Below are 20957 nucleotides of genomic sequence, written 5' to 3' on the forward strand. Positions count from 1 at the left end.
AAAAGACAAGGTAGAATAATTATCAAAGCAGATTCAGAATGTGTAATGTAAAGAATTTGTTGTTCGGCGCAGTTAGCAGAAAGCATTTGAGAACAGTTTGGTCTTAAGTCTAGATTTAAAACTGGCTACAGTTGGGGCCTTTTTGATGTCATCCGAAAGTTGGTTCCTGAGCCACATAGCAGCTAAAAGCTGCTTCACCATGTTTAGTTCTAACAGTAGGTTTTACTAACAGGTTTTTCACCTGGGACCTGAGAGGACGAGAAGGTGTGTACTGCTGAAGCATGTCTGATAGGTATTTAGGTCCTGCTCCATTTACTGATTTATAAACAAGCAATAGTGATTTAAAGTCAATTCTGTGACTTACTGGAAGCCAGTGCAGGGACTTAAGAATTTGAGTAATGTGGTCAGTTCTTTTAGTTTTTGTTAGAATCCTGCTGCATTTTGTGTCACCTGAAGCTGTTTAATAGTATTTTTAGGAAGGCCTGTGAACAGTCCATTGCAGTAATCAACCCTGCTGGAAATAAATACCTGAATGAGTTTTTCTAAGTCTAAGTTTGACATCAGCCAGAGTGGTGGTGAACAGATCTCTGGAAGATGCCAATCTGGCTGTTCACTTCACTCTGCAACACCTGGAATCGAGCAACACCTATGCACATATCTTGTTCCTCGACTTCATCTTCAATCCTCTCATACTATTCTCCAGGCTTCAAGGCATATTAAACTCTGTGCCATTGGATATTGGACTTTCTGAGCAACAGAAGTCAAGCAGTCAAGGTTAATGATGCTACATATACCCTCTGACTCTCAACACTGGTGCTGCACAAGGCTGTGTGCTATCTCCATCTATACCATTACGGCATTAAAGACACGCACCATGACTTATAATGCTGGGCTTATTTCAGGGGATATGACGGATTACAAAGCAGCATCTTATAGTTTACGTAGAGCTATTAAAGATGCTAAGCGGCGCTATAGAGACAGAGTTGAAGCTGATTTCTTGGAGGGTGATCCAGCACGAGTGTGGAAAGGACTCCGAACCATCACTGGCTTTGAAAGAAAGTCCCCTCCTATGATGAATGTGAGTAAAGCCCTCCCTGATGAACTTAATACTTTTTATGCTCACTTTGACATGAAAAACACAGACTATATTGGACTAGCTGCAGCATGTGAAGCAAATGAGGATGCACCTTTCTGTGTCTCTGAGGTCGATGTGAGCAATGCCTTTAGGAGGGTAAATTGTAGAAAAGCTACTGGACCGGATGGAATTTCTAACAGGGTTTTGAAATCCTGCGCTGCTCAGTTAGCTCCTGTGTTCACTTATATCTTTAACACATCATTGGCTCAAGAGACAGTTCCTACTTGCCTCAAGCAGTCTGTTATTGTTCCAGTACCGAAAAACAAAAGTCCATCATGTCTGAATGACTACCGCCCAGTAGCCCTGACGTCTACAGTGATGAAGTGTTTTGAGAAGCTTGTGAAAAACATTATCTGCTCATCCCTCCCTGCCTCCTTCGACCCCCTCCAATTTGCTTACAGAGCCAACAGGTCTACAGAGGATGCCATCTCAAACCTCATGCACACCACCTTAACTCACCTGGAGGAGGGGAATGGGAATTATGTGAGGATGCTGTTCATTGACTTTAGTTCAGCATTCAACACGATAGTACCTCTCACCTTGGTCACAAAGATGAAGGCCTTAGGACTGAACACCACCCTGTGTCACTGGATATTTGACTTCCTCACCAACCGTTCACAAGTGGTTAGAGTGGGGGGTCTGACATCTGACTCATTAACCATCAGCACTGGTGCTCCCCAAGGCTGTGTTTTGAGTCCACTGCTGTACAACATCTACACACATGACTGCAAAGCCAACAGTAGTCATACCTCCATCATCAAGTTTGCAGATGACACAGTGATCTTGGGCCTGATTAGTAACAACAATGAACAGTTCTACTTGGATCAGGTTGATGAGGTGGCACAGTGGTGTCAATCTAACAGCTTGACACTGAATATCAATAAAACCAAGGAAATGGTAGTGGATTACAGAAGGCAGCAGCAGAACTACAGTTACACCCCACTAATGATCAGCGGGCAACCTGTAGAGAGAGTCACAAGTTTTAAATACCTTGGTGTCCACATTACTGAAGACTTAACATGGACTGTTAACACTCAATATGTTCTGAAGAAGTCCAGACAACGACTCTACTTCCTTCGTCAGCTAAGGAAATTCAAAGTTTCTACATCCATCATGAAGGCCTTCTACACTTCAGCGGTTGAGAGTGTTCTAACTGGTAGCATCATCACCTGGTATGGGAACTCCACAGTTAGAGATTGTAGTACTCTGCAGAGAGTAGTGCGCTCAGCTGAACGTACTATAAGAACTCAACTCCCTGCTCTACAAGATATCTATTCCAGAAGAGTACTCCTAAGAGCCCAAAAGATTCTGAAGGACTCTTCTCATCCTAACAATGGATTATTCCTACCGCTGAAATCAAGAAGACGCCTATGTAGTCACAAAGCCAGAACTGAGAGACTCAGGAGAAGTTTTTATCCCCAGGCCATCCGAACTCTGAACTCACACTATACTGACTTTGCACACATTCACTCCTCAGCACTCTCAAACATTTCCCAACTCTGAACTCACACTATACTGACTTTGCACTCATTCACTCCTCAGCACTCATGACACCCCCCCCACACACACACACACACACACACACACCTACAAGACTTTTAGCACTTTTATATCCCTCTCCCTATGCTACAGACCTTTTATTTATTTTCTTATTTCATCACACGTCAAAACACACACACACACACACACACACATATCTGACTTTCTCCAACTTTTGCACACTTTTTATTTATTATTTTTGATTTCTCCTCCATCTACCCATGTCCTTGATTGCCTAGCCTTTCTGCCCCTTCTCCAACACACATCCCCAACATACTTACAGCACACTGCCCCCCCCCCCCAATACACAGGACATTGTCTCATGAGGAAGCTTCTCCAATACACATATTGCACACTGCCCTCTCCCCACATACACAGCACACTATCCCATCTCCCCTGTCATCCCCCCAACACACACACCAAGACCCCTGGCAGTTGGGTTAGCCCCTTGAGCTGAGCTGGATCTGCCCAAGGTTTCTTGAGTTTTTCCTTGCCCCTGTTGCTCTTGGGTGCTCCTTGTTGGTGCCCCCCACCCAATCCCAATCCTCCCCCACCTTTTTTATGCAGCCCTTGCCACTTAATCTACTAAACCCCTCTTCTACTGCACTTTTTACCCCCCCCCCCCTTTAATGCACAAATAGGCTGACACCAGACATAATTTCACTGCATTTCTTACTTGCAGTAACTATATGCATGTGACAATAAACTTCCTTGTATCCTTGTATCCTTGTATCCAATGATTTGATAGCTCACCACCTCTCAGTCAAAATGTTCAAATATGCAGATGACACCACCATCATTGGCCTCATAAGTGATAATGATGAGTCTCAATACTGCAAAGAGGTAAACTGGGCAGTAGACTGGTGCGGCAACAACAAGCTCCATCTCAACGCTTTAAAGACTAAGGAAATAGTTGTGGATTTGAGGAGGAGGCTTAACATCATTGCCCCAGTTATTATATGTGACCAGCCAATAACCTTGACAGACTCCTTTAAATTTCTTGGCTCATACATCAGCAAGAACTTGAATTGGGAAATTAACACCACTCACATTATCAAGAACATTCAACAAAGACTATACTTCCTTAGGCAACTTAAGAGGTTTCATCTGAGCAAACATCTGTTGGTGCATTTCTACAAAGCTATCATAGAGAGCATTGATCATCACATCACCTATCACTGTCTGGTATGGGAGTTCTGACTGTTGCACCAAAAGGAAAGAGAGAGTTGTCACCAAAGCCTCTGACATAATTGGGTGTGAAAGTAATTGTGGTGAATAATTACTTAATATTAACTTAGACTGGCAAACTTCAGGAACACTCAGGAATCAGGTTTATTCTGTTACAAGCAGAGAGGGTAAAAAAATTGTCTATGGTCTATGTAGGCCTAGGCCATGGCACAGAGGCCATGGCCTCTGCTGGATCAACCTCTCTCTCTCTTCTTAGTCTGACAAACATTGCAAGTTAGTCACTTTTGTATGGGTTAAACAAAGGAAGAATTGGAGGCAAAACAAGCCCACATGGTTGGTTCTCCAGTTGGCATCAGACACACCTACTCACACACCTACTTCACACCTATCTGAAGAACATGAGGAGAGATATCTTATATATCAGAAATATCACTTATATAATGTTCCAAACATTCTCACAATCAAATCATTACAATCCTTGTACTGAGACTATTACAATGATACCAAACATGAATATTTTTACATTTCATGACACATGGATACATTATAGCAAGGTAACATCCTTTGTCTTGTGGAACTGATAGCCCTTGGAACCAGTACATTAGCATTTCATTGGGGGAGGGGAGGGTGTCTTTTGTTTAATGCCAAGAGGGGCCACATGGCTAACTAAACCCTAAAATAATTGCTATCAGGTGTGACCTCCCTACAGTTCACGCTCTGTACTCTGAACACACCTTAAACAGCCTATCCCCTCTGGACGACGTTACAGATCCATAAGGACTGAAACCACACATTTCAAAAACAGCTTCTACCCTTAAGCTATAAGACTCTTTTGTATTTATTTATTTGTTTATTTTTTTTTAATTATTATTTTTTCTTCACTGGATTGAGCTATATCCTGTAGCAAAAATACCATCAACATTGTTGTGTGGCAATGAAAAGTATCTATCTATCTATGGTTTATCAAGTGACAAACACGCTGTGAGATAGGCCTACATTAACTCAATGTGGCAAGCTGTTAAATCAATAGTTAAGCTTGCTTCAGTTACAGTTAGCATACAGCCAAGATATGCCTAATGCAGAAGCTAGCCTATTAAGTAGAGATAAGATCAGGCCCAAATAATCAAACCCGATCCTATCCAAGTTGTGTCCGAGCCTGGCCTGGCCTGACACATTAACTGTAATTATGAGCTCGAGCCCGATTTAAAGGGACACTTCACCCATTTGCATTAAGCTTTGTATCGTTAGAAACACAGTCATGTTTTTGAATGGTCGTGCATCATTCCCTCATTTTCCCCTGAGACGGGAGATTTCAGTGTTGCAGTTCCTGCTTTCAATGATGTAAAAATCATCATTTTGCATCATTGAATGCAGGAAGTCCCATATCTTTGTCAAGGGGGTGAGACTACAAACACTCTTTCTTCATTTTTCCAGGGGATGGGACCCACTCACGCTACAGACCTATTACAGATCAGTGGGTGGGACTTCACTTTCAGAAACTAAAAGATATAACCGCCATCTTTTTTTTAAGCTAAGCTAACACAGGCTAGGCTCCTGGTCTGCGAAGAAAGCTGATTACGTAAGGGATAATGTATAGAACGCCGGTCATTATTGGGAAAATAAGTCCCGAAAATAAGACCTGAACAGTTTCGTTTAGTGCTGAAAATGCGACTGCATTTGACAGAGGACAGATGTAGGTTGCTAGTGACAAAATAATAGCTGTCAGTGTTGTACAATGTCCCCCGTGCCTGTTTTTTTTTTGTTTCATGAAAAAAACCCTGTTCGAATTCTGCTTCAATAACTCCTGAACTGTTTCGTTCAGAGCTGAAAATGTGACTATTTGACAGAGGACAGATGTAGGTTGCTAGTGACAAAATATTAGCTGTCAGTGTTGTACGATGTCTTTGTAAATGACGTTTAATTACAAACGGTTTCTTTCGTTTCGTTCCCAGGGCTGCACGAGTGTTCGCACCTTGCAGGCGGCTCACACACGCACACACAAAGGGCAAAGGGGAGGGGTGATGGAGCGGGGAAGAGCCCAGGCACAAACAGCACATTAGTTAAATGTCGGATATGCTAGCCTATTCTGTCAATTCGCGGGACATCTGGCATAGAAATGTGTAAAATGCGTGATTTTCGTGCAAACAAGTAGCATAATGTGCTGGTAACGTTTGCAAAATAGCAATTTTTGAAAATTTCCATATGAAGAACAGGACCTTCGATATATGGCCACAAGATTGAGTGTAACATAAAACAATGATGGTTTTAATTTTTAAATCATTATTAATGCCAAAATGTTACATTAATGATTGCTTATATCAGAGCTCGTCTGTATCTAGGCCTCGGCTACTTTCTGGGGGAGTGACTTGGTAGGGCAGCGAAGAGCAGTGAAAGGCAGGGAATTATGGGAGTTGTTGGCTTTCATCCACATGAGCCAAAAACACATTTTTGGCTTTTTCTTGGTCAAGAAGGCACTGAGTTCAATTATTACTCCACATTTCTACTACATAAATGACCCAATGTAAATACACATTCATCTTCCCAGCGGTGAAACGCTCCTTTAAACCCAACAATTTTTTAATACGTGGGCCGTTATAACTGATGGTCTCAACTACAGTTCCGAGTTGTTTGAACTACAGAAATCTTTTTTGGGGGGGGCTTTTTTATGCCTTTTTTAATGAGATAGGATAGTGGAGAATGACAAGAAGTGAGTGTGAGAGAGAGTCAGGGTGGGATCCGTAAAGAACCACGGGACGGGAATTGAACCCGGGTCGCCGGGGTACGGTACAGGTGCCCCAGTCAGTCGCGCCACGGCCGGGGCCGAACTACAAAAATCTGTTTAGAATTATCTTAATGAATAATGAAACAAGGACGAAGCTAGTGAACTGCGTTGCTTGTTTATTCAGAAAGGAATGGATCACAAATGGATCCGAATGAAGAAACGTAAGCCACTTACAACGTAAAATGGCCTTATGTCCCTGCAGCAAAACTCAACACATTTCTCTGTAAGGGCTTGCCTCGCCCTCAGGGGTAGGCCTTTGCTTGGAGAAGTAACAAAAGAAGGTTGACTATCATCCTTTCTGCCATGGCAAGCCTGCTTCATGTGTCTGTTCATCGTCGAAGTCCCTGTTTTTTTTTTGCTGTCATAGGCGAGCAGCATGCCGCACTTACTGTAATGCACTCAACAAAGTCAACACATATGTTGTCACTGCCCACAACTTATTTAAAATGGTTCCATACCTCCGACTTTCCTCCAAACTTGCTCAAAGTTAATTCTTCTGTTTTTCTTTTTTTCTTTACATCTTTAAGCTCCATGTTGCACTTAATTAGCTACAGCACAGCAGGCTGGGTGTGATGCGTGCGAGTGGAGGAGACACTGCACAAGACGTGTTGCATTTTGTAACTTTGTGGCTTGACTTGTGCAACTTTGTACACAATTGTTACTTAGGCTTACTTTGCTATATATATATTTCTCATTATAGCATAGCTTTCTCCCCACCCAATTAGGCTAATAAAGTAATGATTAAAAAAAAACACAAATGCTTGATCAAGGGCCCAGCCCGGCCCGAGGATAGTTGCGGGAAATATCGGGTCAAGTTCGGTATCGGGCATAGAATCTAAACTCTACTATTAGGCTATGTTAGTTGCTTTCTTTCCAGCTCTTTATACTGCAATAAACACCTAGGTTCACACTCATGCATGAGTACATCTTTGCACTGAGCAGCCTGCACACAACAGTTTGATAGTTAAAGGAACCATATGTAAGATTGTGGCCAAAGCTGGTACTGCAATCACTTCCAAATTATTGTAGAGCGGTATATCCCCTCCCCCTCAACCCTGACTCAAGGTTGCAAATCCAGATGCCGAAACACTACTGACTTTGTGATTAGTAGATAGGTAGAGGGTGGCGCATCAGGCCAAAACACAACATGACATGACAAAACACAACATCAACATCAGTTGAGGGCTGCAACTTCACTTTTTAAATGACAATATCTTGACCGGACTACTGTTATCAGTGATATAAGTATTTGAAATGAACATGATTTCTTAATGTCTAGTGACATATCAGGGCCATTTTATGATTAATTGAAATACATTTCTTACATACGGTTCCTTTAAATGAATTAAACGGTTCGGCTACTTTGGTTCGGCTATTTTTGATACAAAATAATGCATCTTTTACTGTAAACTGTGTGTAAGTTCCACTTGATCTCAGATTCAATGTCTGTCAGTACAGAGTTCACCTTTTATTTCGGAACATCTCTAGGACAGGAATATTCAAAGTGAGATCTCTGTTTTGTAGATATGAAATTCATCCTAGACATAGGCCTAGGTAGATTGCCCTAATGTGGGACATTTTTTGCTTTTCGGACTGCTGTAGTATAGGATGTGAAGGCAACACATTATATCCACCAATTTTGATCACAGGATCCTACAGCTTTGTCTTAGTTGACATTCATTAGTTTGGGAAAGAGCCACACTCACTGGAGATTAGGTGTCCCACATTAGGCAGTGTACCATAATTGAGCTCAATTTAACATCAATAAGGTGATGGACCATTTTCTCATATTTCTTCATTTAAAGGAGAAATCCAGCGTTTTCAGTTTCTCGTACCGACAGTACTCAGTGGCCTCGAGTAAAGGAGATCTATGTGAAAACTCGCCGGATTTCTCCTTTAATCTCTAAATCCTTTTATGGTCTCAACCCAAGTGTCATTTCAGTTCAACTTTTTTCTTCTCAATATATATATTTTCCCTTCTTTCAAGTTTTTCAAGAAAATAAAATAAATACAACAAATCTTCTTCTGGGAGGAGTATGCCCAGATTATGTGAATTTAAGTTTAACTTTTTGCATCGATAGGCCTAAGACTGAAAATCCATATGACAATGAATTAGTCGGATATGGCAAATGCATTTAAATGCTTGACGCTATTTGTTATTTAGCCTAGTTAGTATTTATGATAGGCTTAGGTGGGGAATGGCAGCCAGTGTTTTTCAAGTGATTTTTAGTGTGTTTTTGTTTTGGTGCTTTTAGTGTACTATTTTGCGTAGTGTTCAGAATCTCTGAGTGAGGAAATGGTCAGGAATAGTGTCATATTGGTGGTGTAGTTTGGGCGGTGGGGGTTGGCACCAAAAGTAATCCAGCGCAGTTAAGGCCGGTTCGCTGCTCTGGTAGCAGTTTTTAACGCGTTTGGAGGCGGGCATTTTGGACTTGCACAAGAGCTGTTGCTGACATTTTAAAACAACGAATCACAGCTTCCCTTACTAAAAGGTCTGCTTTTCCGGTGGTTCAAGACCAACCATGCGCTTTGTCAGGATATGAGAGCTCATAATAGATCACTCTTTTTTTATCTGGTGTGTGATTGTGGCATTCATAGAATATCCGTCCTAAGAAGATTTACGGCGAACTTTGTCGTCTGATTAGTTAAAAGGTGAGTTTTTTCTTTCCACCATAATAGTCTAACAGTCCGTCTTATTTCTCAACAACCGTGGCCTTATTACGTAAGAGGAGACCTAGCTAAGTTAGCAATAGCTATTTGAGATGCAGTGGAGCAGCATAGCCAGAATAGATGGATGATTACGTTTCAGTGTCGTTTGGATTTTTTCTTTGAAACACTGTAGGACCTAGCCACATTTGATGCTGGAGTGAGCTAAATTATACAAAAATAAACCAAAGGAAGGTAGGCCTAAATACGGCGTTTACTGTGGATAATTGAAAATTGTAACTCATGAACCATGTATTTGCACGTTACATTCGCAATGCTACAGTAAGATTGGCTATAGCTACGGGGAAAATAAAGCCTGACTGCACTTTGCCGCGAAGCATCTAACCATGATTACGTAAGTCGCATCGTTTCTCTATGCGTTCTTTAGTTTGAACTATCGCCATTGTTTTTCGCAGATAATAGAGAACCCAACCCTGACATGTCGGACACGGAGCAGCAGTTTATGGAAACTTCAGAAAACGGACATGAAGAAGAGGAGGACTTGAATGGAGCTGAGCCCACCGAAGAGCCCGAGGAGAATGTAGCACAGAACGAGGAGGCAGAAGTAAACGCGGACGAAGTTGGTGAAGAAGCTGCCGAAGCAGATTCGCAAAATGGTGTGCCAGATGGCGGACAGATTAACGCCAGCAAAGGGGAAGAAGACGCTGGGTACTGTTTTTCTTTTCCTTTTCCACATTTTGTTGGTGGTGTTGTTGGTCTTTGTTTGGTTAGCTCTTTGTTGGCGCCATGTGGCCTATCAAGGGGGATGGGCCCATTGTCGTGACGGTTCTGTGAGCTACAGTGTAGCCTACCCTACCAGGTGGTTATGGTTCTCAACTGGTCAGGCGCAGGCCTTGGGCCCCATCCTCATTAAGTTGCGACCCAAATTTTACAGAATTCATACCACAACATAAACATGTATAAACGTACCCTTGCTGGTAGGACATAGTCTGGCATCCTAACGAATCCTTAAGTAAAATAACGATCAAGAACTACACGCACAATCAGTATATAGTAGCGTATAGGCTAATTTCTGATCTTCTGTAATGCCTCTAATATCCTAACCTCTAGTGTTCACTAGTAGGCTACATTGACCTACAATATTTTTTGGCGTTTGCATTGCATTGATGTGGTGTGTGTCTGTACTTCCTGTAGGAAAATGTTTGTGGGAGGATTGAGCTGGGATACTAGTAAGAAGGATCTAAAAGATTATTTCTCCAAGTTTGGTGAAGTTACAGACTGTACCATTAAAATGGATCAACATACTGGAAGATCAAGAGGATTTGGCTTTATCCTGTTCAAAGAGGCTTCAAGTGTGGACAAAGTGATTATTATTATTATTATTATTATTATTATTATTATTATTACTGTAAGTAATAATTAGTGGTGTTATTGCACAATTTATATTTTGTAAATGTGTTTTCAATCTGAATGGTTACAAATCCCTTGCGTTACTTGTCCTCAGGTGCTGGAGCAAAAAGAACACAGACTTGATGGGCGGCAGATCGACCCAAAGAAGGCAATGGCAATGAAAAAGGAACCACAAAAGAAAATTTTTGTAGGCGGCCTTAACCCAGAAACTACTGAGGAGAAGATCCGGGAATATTTTGAACCTTTTGGAGAGGTATGTTTGAGTTTTGAGTTGCTGTGTTCGGTAATATGAACAAGGAATATATTTCAGATGGTTACCATGTGTGAGAACGGCAGATACTGATCTTGGGCCTAGAAAGGGTCTGACAACAGCCCCGTTTACATGTTTAATCCGATTACAAACGGAGTAATGGCTCAATCGGAATAAAATGCCTCACGTAAACACGTCAGCCGATCGAGTAGACCGATTGAATTAAATTCGTTTAGTGAGAACGGAAGCATAACCGCACATGGTATTGCTAATTAACCTGCTCTGAAAGGAGTCTAAACAGTCTATAAATTGGGGTTGTGAATTGAAACATTCCAACACTCAGATATAATGTGCCCGTAAAGGGGAACACATCAACTTTAATGAAACATTGGGAACACACTGGAAAAAAGCAAAGGAATGTATCAGTTTGTACTAGTCTGTGGCAAGCCATTTTAACATTTAGTACTGGAACAAGTTATGGCAAGCCCAATGTAAAAATTAAATTTCAGATACCTGCAATTAGAACTATGCTTAGAAACGATGCAGCTCAATACAGTTGAATTTTATGTTCAAATTCGTCTTACCAATAAAAAAAAAAAAGCTATTTTAATGTTATAGAGTAGACTATTGGTTTGGCCTTTTTTTTACAGTAAGGGTTCAGGCACCATTGCTGTTTTCAAAACATTGATGTAGCACTGGTATTGGATCAAACCCAAACAACCCCTAGCCCTTACTGCTGCTTGCAGCTATATTTCATACTGACTAATTCATATCTATGTAGATCGAAGCCATTGAGCTCCCTTTGGACCCAAAGTCAAACAAAAGGAGAGGGTTTGTCTTCATCACATTCAAAGAAGAGGACCCAGTCCAAAAGATCCTCGAGAAGAAATTTCACAACGTGAGTGGCTGTGACGCAACAAACGGAAAAGAAGGACTGGTATGTATGAATTAATGTTTTTGGTGTGATGTTTCACATTTTGCATGACTTACTGTGTTTTATGCTAAACTATTGTCTTATTAACTCTGTTTTTAGTGTGAGATAAAAATTGCCCAGCCCAAAGAAGTATACCAGCAACAGCAATTTGGGGGTCGATATGGTGGGAGAGGCAGAGGTCGTGGGAGTAAGTAAATATTTGTATCTCTTTAGTGCCCACGGAGACCTGTGTTTGAATCCGACCTGTGGTCATTTCCCGATTTTTATATATCTTTTATTTATTTATTTATTTTTTTTTTTTAATAAATCCGATCCCTCCCACTCACTTCCTGTGACTTCACGGTCCTATCTGAATGAATGAGGGGAAAAAACGATCGGTTTAATTGCCAGGTCTTGGCAGGTGTAATACCTTTCCTTGTTATTGGGCTGCTTCTTGCTAGTGTTAATCATTCAGACAGACCATGGAAACTATTTATTGTTTTAGTGTTTAGTTATTAGGAACATGAATTTGTCTGGGATTTCTCCTAGAAGATGATTGTGCAATATACACTAGGGGTGGAACGGTACATGTATTCATATTGAACCGAAACGGTACGGGCGTCACTGTTCGGTGCATGAATGTACACGGAGAACACACAGTATAAATAAATAAAACGTGTGCGCAAATTAATTAATGTAATGCGGAATTACTGTTAGATATGCAAGTTCTTTAGGGACACCTAATCTGTAGTCCCGCCTTAGCTCTGTGAAGCTCATTGGCGCTGAGGAGTTTTTTTTTTTTTGTCAGGTTGACGGTCGAGTCAGTCAGAAATAACAGCACTAACAGCTCCCACACACAGTTGCATGCATGCAGTGCTGGAGACGCATCCCGTTCACTTTACATGGGCTAGCGTCATCCGTTGCCGAACTGAATTGTGGGTCCGCTGCGTCGCGTTCCTCCCGTTGCGCGTGTTGAGGAGTTCCAAGTTTTGCTACACCGACGGACGGCACCAGCCAATCAAATTCCAGCTAATTTCATTTGAGGAGTTCATTTGATGAAGAATACGTGCAGTTTTAGCCATGTAGATCAACAAAAGGTGAAGCAAATAGGCATACTTTATCAGTATAGCAAAGGCTAATGTGAATAACTAAATAGTTGAATTAAATGCTCCTAAACTGGGCTGGTGCGTTTTGTCGAGTTCAGAGACAAAAGCAGTGTTTTACATGGTAATGCTGTCTTTTAAGAGACGTTCAGTGGCCTGATCAGTAGGCCTAGTCTGTGTCTACAGGGTTTAACATGTAATGTGAACACTGTTCACACAACTTTATTGGTTGGTTAAACACACTAGCACAATGCCACAATCTGTAAGTAGCCTAGGCTGCAGGTTGAAACATTTCAAGCCAATTTTACAAATTAAAGCCTAGTCTACCCTACCCAAGTTTATTTATTACCTGGTTTTGTCCAACAAATATTCAGACTTATTTTATTCAGACTTATTCTAATAGTCTACTATGAAGTGTCCATTAGGCCTATGAAATCTTCAGAAATGTCTGATAACTTCAGGCACTAAATAAATAAATAAAGAAAGAAAACTCATGTAGATTACTGAGGAGGAGAGGAGGGCCAGGCTGAAGCATGTTGCCAAACAGCGCAAGTGGGCCCCTTCACACTTAGGCCCAAGCCAAAAAGAACATTTTGTAGTTTGTTTTCTTTATAAATCTCTAGTTTTAGGCAACTTCATACTCCATGGAAGCTATGCACTATTGGCAACAATGTCACTCGCGCTTGTGTTGCTGTTGTGTTGTGTTATGATACGGCCATTTCCCTCTTTGCGTGCCCTTCTCACCTTTTTCACCCCTGACCCGTTTTCATTCCTGCATTTATCTTGGATGTCTTAAGTCTGCCTTTGTGAAATACCCCTCTGGCAGTAAGTGTTAAGTGTCAACACTAACCAGGTTAATAAACAAACCATGCTACGATGAGTAACGTGAAGGGTAAAGTCACGTGAATTCTAGTTTAGTCCGTTTATGAAACGAAAGGAGCAATTTAGTTTTTTTTTTTAAAGAAAGCAAAATAGTGCGCAATTCAGTTAGTAGATTATTACTGTATATACTGAAAAATATTGAGGCAAACTGTAGACCCTTCCATATACAACCAAACACGGATGTTGAAGGTCTCGCCAAGTGGATTTTTAAAAATCATTATTCTATGCAATTTGCACTTTCATAAATAAGATGCTGCAGGCCTATTTTCAGTTTTATAGCGGATTTTGTTTACAAGTTACAGATGAAGTCTGTAGATGATGTGGGGTACTTGTTTACTGTTTACATCTTTGCACACTTCAGGCTGTTGCTCTGCATTTATTGTTTTTTGCTTTTCTCTCCATTGTACCGAACTTGTACCGAACCGTGACTTCTGTGTACCGTTCCACCCCTAATGTACACCCATTATGCTGCTCAGTTCTATAGTTTGAACAGTTGAACTTTAAAAGGTATAATCGGAGATCCTGAAAAACGCACCCAGAACAAATCCCACCCTCGCCCTCTGACTACCCTCCATACACTCCTCTACACCACCAGAACTATGTTGTGATGTATAAGAGCATCCCCATTCCTAATGTAAGCCATTGCAGATGGCTTGCATTAACTTTAAATGTAAAAATTGCGTGACACACAATGTCAAACTTTCTTCTGCTTTTAAGTTTATCCAGTGTAGATGGCTTGCCATAACGTTAAATGTTAAAACTGCTTGTTATGGCCCTGCCAGGTCATATGCTGGTCATGGACAACGGCAATTGCAGCCTAATCTAACATCAAGGAATTCCGCTCTCAAGATTATCCAGTGTGCTCTCAAATGCTTCAATACATTTGATGTCTTCCCCCTGAGTTAGTCTTTAAACATGTTAGATGTTTCGAATCACAGTGGTAGTAGGCATTTTTTACTTGCAACTAAGTTATGTGCTCAATAACTAGCCAGCGACAGTTACAGTTAATGTCATTCAGGTTAATGTAGCTATATGGTCGAACAAGCAAGGAGAAATGTGCATTTCACTGAAGAAAGCTTATATATTGACACACTCTTGCATCTTGTCCTGTTTTATTCATGACATGGGAGCACAATAAAATGGCACCTTTTTATACCTTTTATACTATAACTCTAATAAACAGTCATACAGCATTGATCAAATGTGAGAATTAAAGTGCCCTGAGAATTTTGCAGGATGTTTATTTTTATTGATTATGCTGATGCTTATTCTGTCATTACTAAGGCCAAGGTCAGAACTGGAACCAAGGTTATAACAACAACTACTGGAATCAGGGCCAAGGATATGCCTATGGGGGACAGCAAGGCTATGGAGGATATGGCGGCTATGGCAACTATGGAGATTACTCAACAGGTTATTATGGATATGGGGGCAACTATGACTACAGTAAGCATTGACTTTATGAAGTTGTTCTCTTTCCAACTCATTAGGGTCTTTTAAGTACTTGACAAGTTCAGATATGCCTGCCTTGACCTCTTGTTTTTATCCATCAGACCAGGGCAATACAAACTACGGCAAAACTCCAAGACGTGGGGGCCATCAGAGTAGCTACAAGCCATATTAAAAAAAAAAGGTAATGTGGTTTGAAATGCATTGTATTTCCTGTGTGAAGTGTAATGATGATCACTCCATCATCCGAAACTTTTTAACATGGCCCTGTTGCTTGAGGTCAGAGTACTGTCGGTAGGGAAGTTAAAAAAAAAACTAAAATAAATAAAAATAGGTGCTACCTCAAGCTGAGCATACACCATTGGCGCCACCAGCCGTAATCCTGTACGCTCTGTGCGTACAATTTTTCAAGGCTTCATTCATGAAATCATTCAATATTACAACATTAAAAATAGCTTGTGTACTGTCTTAATTGAAACATGCTTTGCGCACAAATGGTGTGTAATTAGTGCCCTGGGCCACTGTGCGATTTGTGTGCCTGTGCTCATCATTCAGTCATTCACGCCATTCTAAAGTGAAAGTGTGTGCAAGCGCTGGTGTGTCTGAAATGTCAGCTGGAAAGATAGGGTAAAACATTGAGAATGAAATATTAAAAATGAGTAAAAAAAAAAAATAGCACAGCAATGTAGCAGCATGGTTTCTTCTAATGTTGTGAACGTTATCAATATTAGACTTGCAAGCCTTATGTTGCCGTTTTTGCATGAAGTTTGAACAATTTAACAATTTGGGGCAGCCGTGGCCTACTGGTGGCATTTTATAGCATTTTGATATGATACAGAATGATATTAATTAAATACAGTAATGCACAAAACACACTTTGACATAACGTTTTACATGAATGGATTCCTGAGAGTCTGACCTTTCAAATGATGTAGGGTCACTATGGTGCTTTGTGATATGGTGCATAAAATTGATGGGGGGGGGGGGGGGGCACTGTAACAAAGCCGGTGCAACATGATCAGGGTCCTTGCATGACACCACTATGCGCGTTCAACACGGTAATAAAAAAAATATTGTAACGAAGCAGTAAATCCTGTGTTTGTACAGCAGGCTTGTGCAAAGGTCTGAATTTTAGAATTGGCCTCAATTCAATTCATGAATTGAAATTTGAATTGAATTGGCTCCACCGCACAGGAATTTGAGTCACACAACAAAGAATGTGTTGAATCTCGCATGCATTCAATTTTAGGAACGTTAATTGTAATTACGTTGTAAATGTAATTGGTTACTGTTGTAAGTTGTGTGTTTGATGCAATCATATCTGACACATACTGTGAAGCTTCATTGTTAAACACTACCCTGAAATAATGTATATGAATTTCTTTGAATTTCCTTAATTTTAAATTCTACTTCCTTTAAAGCAACACCAAAGAACTTTTCCTCTGTCGCACGCACGCTATTTGTTTATCCAGCAACGGCTTTGCAAATAACGATGTCCATAGACAAGGTAGAATATGTTGCATGATTTTATGAAAGTATGATGTATTGCAACATCATACAAGTCAAATTTGTAGTTTCTTATGTCTCATTCCATCGAACTACAAACCCGCTACCCGATCTGGCAAACTTACATAGTGCGGTTATAGCCAATAGAGGGCCGCGAAGCGAATGCAGAAGTGCCGTTCACCCTGTTACGAGTTGATGAACCACGGAAACAATTTTGGAAACATTATTTTAAGGTACAAAAAACTCTTTGGTGTTGCTTTAATTCGAATTGTAATTCTAGATTCTGTTTTGGATCTCATCAAATATACATTCAAGAGTTTAATTGCAATTTAGGAGTCATTCTCAATTCAATTCTGAATTTTGCACAAGCCTGTTGTACAGGCAGTCATATCTGTTTCCCTCAGTCGCTTCCTGTAGCCTAAAGTCCATACCAAAGTCAAACTCATGCTTTTTCCCATTTTCACGCAGACCAAAATGTTTACTTAAAAAAATAATTGAGCTTTGCAATGGTTATATATTAAAGACTGTGACAACACTGAAACGGTCCAAATGACCGTTAGGTAGCACCATAGCTACCAGTGAGCCACCGTCTCCTCTGTAGCATAGGCAGGCACACCACTTCACTTTTGCCACTACCATTAAGAAACTGCCGTTATGCACTCATGCGTCCCTCATACGCTTATTTCAAGATAACTGCATAAACATGAACCTAGCGAGAGACTCTATGGCTTTGAAAGCAATACATTTGTAAGGCTTAGTCTGAACGATGAAATGGACAAAATCTGACCTAAAAATGTTTTTGCGTTTGACAATCCAATATGGTGGGGGGATCGATTACGTTGATGTCACAAGTTAGCATGTGTCGGCCTTAGCAAATCAGAAAGTATTAAGACACCACTACTAAGTTTTAATTCCAAACACATTAACAGTTACAAGCCAAATTACTTTTTTGCTAATTGCAGCGCCCCCAAGAATCCTCGCAATGGGGTCCTAAGTCCATGAACCTGATGCCTGAAAAAGTTGTTGAGATACGAGCTCACGCTCTGTTTGACTGCTTCACTGCCGATTTCGATTGGCTCGAGGGGCGAACGCTTTTGAATATGGCTACCAAAAAGCAATGCATTTTTGAGGTGTAGTCTTGAAGATCATGTTTGTGAAAGTTTGGTGACAATTGGACAACATTTGTGACCTGTAAAAATGTAGTTTAGCTTTCGATAGAATCCAACATGGTGGAAAATCCATAATGGCGGGAATTGACATCATAGAAACGGGTCAAAAAGCGTGTGTGTGTGTGTGTACGCACGTCCAACTTTGAACTGTTGGTGGCGCTAGAGCGCTCAAACTGGCAATATATAACTTTTTACAAGACGTTCCATGGGCTGCCATAGACTCCAATGGCAGAAGAAAGTTGCATAATAATATTAAGAAAACATAGAAACACATTGGGTACCTACGCAGCTTTGCTGCTTGGCCCCTAAATAGTATGCCTGCTTTAGCAAGCACATTAATTAGCATTTTAATACATGAATAATTTAAGTCAACAGAGAAGTCTGAATTCTGTTAATATTTTTGTAATTTTACAGTTTATATAAATGTTGTTATTAGGGTTGTCACGATTCTCCAAATATTGGATTTAATTTCCGTTTTTAAAATCACGATTCAATTTTCTATCTTTTTTCATTAAATTACTATTAAGGCATTTCTTATGCCTTATTTCTGTTTTGGGGGACATATCATTTTTATTTTGAAACCGTTCCTACCGCGATGATTTGATATCGAGAATGATTTGATAGTTTCAGCACAATTCAGAAAAACAAGGTTAGTGTTCATTGAATACTGCACTTCAATCAATGTGCATTTAATGCCGTAGACCAGGGGTTGGCAACCCGCGGGACTGACTTGATCAGTGTTAAGTCTGTAGGACATCCGTGCGTTAACCCTCTATACCCTGTAGCGGCCGTTCTATATTCTCCTGTAATGGCCACGGCCGCTGTAATTCTTAGACATCTGCTACAGAATAACCTTCATACATGAAATAATATAGTGGATATACATAAATACTAGACTTTTATTTTGATACACTTAAATGGCTAGGTCGCTATTGACATTTCTCCGATATTTTTGAGTTTAGCCTACACACGCTGTTGACTGACCGGCTGAGGAGTTGTGGTGCCTCTGGAATTATGGCTTCTAACAAGCGTCCGCGTCTGTTCTCATTAAATGAGAGTATTGATGTGCATCCACCATGTTTTGAAGTCAGTGACGGATCATATTGATGTGTGAGAATGACAAAATAAAAATATGAAAATTTAATGTTAGCATCCTCCCATTTGTCATGACTAACTTAGCTGCCCTACTGTAAGGAAGAGACTGTTTTTTTTTTTTTTTCCTTTTCAATCCAGACACGATCAAATAGTCTATACCAGATGCCGTATAGGACATTCAAGATTCACTCATAGCTTTCTATTGAGTAATGAAGATCCTCCATAATGCCTATTTTGCAAAATGCCCCTGTCAGTGAGACATATTTTAATCTGTTGCCCTGCCTTGAAAAAATTGTTGTCTTTTGGTTATCATCAAAATTCTATAGCTGATGCTTTTATTAAGGTCCCACCTTTGAAGGTTTTAGAATATCTTATTAGCATAGATTTTAAGAAACATATTTAAGTTTCTATAACACACAATGCTCTGGCCATTAAATAGCCTTAGCTGGGAAATGGTCTTAAATTAAACAAACAAACAAACAATTGATCAAGTTCAGATAAATGAGTGACTAGGCCTATGGCCCTCTATACATTTTACATGTAATGGATTCTTCCTTTTGTCCTTGCTACAACTTTCCGCCAACTTTCATGAAAATAGGGCTTGTAGTTTTGTGTGATCCTCAGGGAAACAAAGAAATCGCCATGCAACATTGACATTTTTGCTCAGTGTCCAAATGCAGTCATTACATGCCAACATGTCTAGAAGCAAGATCCGTATAATAACTATATTGTTATGATTGTTACTATTTTAATGTGGCGCATCAGTTTGAGCAAAGTAAAAGGGAATTGAAGTTGAAGTTAACATTAACTGGCATGAATGAACAAAAAAAATACGTCCATACCAGTGATTTCAGAGTAGCAGGATTTTTTTTTTTTTTTTGGCTGCAGATTCAAGTTAGAAGAGATAATGTTGATGTGCTGTAGTTCAACGTGTATGTGTTGCTATGCCTCTTGGTATGCATGCTGGATGTGACGTTGGGGGTGTGGCTACATTGTCTGTTCTACCTTTTGATTTTGAAGTTCAAGATTGAGATGTAATTTTTATTAATTTTCAATCTAAAACCGAAATCGTGACACCCCTAGTTACTATGCATCTAACCATTTGCTTTATGACCCGACAAATCTAGTAGCTTCTTACTACCTTGACATGTAGCCTACCTCAAATCATTTGATTATTTTTTGTTTGTTCCTCAGGACTGCATTTAGATAGCCTGCTCATCACTGCTTGCAGCTGTATTACAATAGTGTGTTCTGGTTCATATTCTGGTTCATGGTTTTGAAGCAGTGATGTTACCTGACGACTAATGACATTATTTATTTCTTATAACTTTCAAAGGTCTGAAGTAACTGCTGAACAGGAGCCAATGTTGTGCTCACAGAAGAGGAACACATTTTTTTGCATTCTCTTTGGCAGAATTTGGGCTCATTGGCTATATCTGGACTGAGGAATGGGGGAATTGAATGTCTTTTTTTCACAATTTAATTTTATCATATTCTTCCATGTCCACATTACATTTCCATGATGGAAGTGTTATTTTTACTGTACTTTTTGGTACCTTTTGATTGTAATGTATCGTATTTTACATGTCTGCTGGACTTAACAGAATTATGCTCAGAACAATTGGAGTGCTTTTGAAATAAATGTTTTTGAGTTTCTTTTCCCCTTTTCCCCGTTCTCCTGCTGTCTTCTTGAAGTGATATAATGTAGTTTAAAGGGGTGGTTCAGGATTTTGGACATAGGACCTCATTTCCAAGTTAGCAAGTGTGATATTTCAGTGGAGTCCGTTTTCAACACGTTTCATCCAGTCCTTCTAATTGCAGAGTTCGCAGGTGCTAGGCTAGCGCAAGTCATCGGTATGTGTTAGCCTG

General features: G+C 40.2%; 1 protein-coding gene across 3 annotated transcripts; it reads left to right on the forward strand.

Annotated features, from left to right (window-relative positions):
• The first annotated feature begins 9119 nt into the window (after window positions 1–9119).
• hnrnpaba (heterogeneous nuclear ribonucleoprotein A/Ba) lies at window positions 9120–20755 on the forward strand. Of its 3 annotated transcripts, none has more exons than XM_042073548.1 (9): window positions 9120–9296; window positions 9767–10019; window positions 10506–10674; window positions 10816–10974; window positions 11753–11908; window positions 12005–12092; window positions 15154–15315; window positions 15423–15502; window positions 20425–20755. In XM_042073548.1, the coding sequence occupies exons 2-8, from the start codon at window positions 9790–9792 to the stop codon at window positions 15491–15493; spliced, it is 1035 nt and encodes a 344-aa protein (XP_041929482.1). In that variant the 5' UTR covers window positions 9120–9296; window positions 9767–9789; the 3' UTR covers window positions 15494–15502; window positions 20425–20755. The 3 variants fall into 3 exon arrangements, with proteins under 3 accessions (XP_041929482.1, XP_041929483.1, XP_041929485.1); XM_042073549.1 differs by having other exon boundaries at window positions 15423–15501; window positions 20421–20755; XM_042073551.1 differs by lacking the exon at window positions 9120–9296 and adding an exon at window positions 9408–9545.
• The last annotated feature ends 202 nt before the right edge of the window (window positions 20756–20957 follow it).

The sequence above is a fragment of the Alosa sapidissima genome, chromosome 20 (genome assembly GCF_018492685.1).
Source record: "Alosa sapidissima isolate fAloSap1 chromosome 20, fAloSap1.pri, whole genome shotgun sequence".
NCBI classification, from domain to species: Eukaryota; Metazoa; Chordata; class Actinopteri; order Clupeiformes; family Clupeidae; genus Alosa; species Alosa sapidissima.

Coding starts and splice junctions, on each gene's coding strand:
- hnrnpaba (XM_042073548.1), top strand. CDS start 9,790: ATGTCGGACACGGAGCAGCAGTTTATGGAAACTTCAGAAAACGGACAT. Junction 11,909..12,004: donor CAAACGGAAAAGAAGGACTG/GTATGTATGAAT, acceptor CTCTGTTTTTAG/TGTGAGATAAAAATTGCCCA. Junction 12,093..15,153: donor GAGAGGCAGAGGTCGTGGGA/GTAAGTAAATAT, acceptor GTCATTACTAAG/GCCAAGGTCAGAACTGGAAC.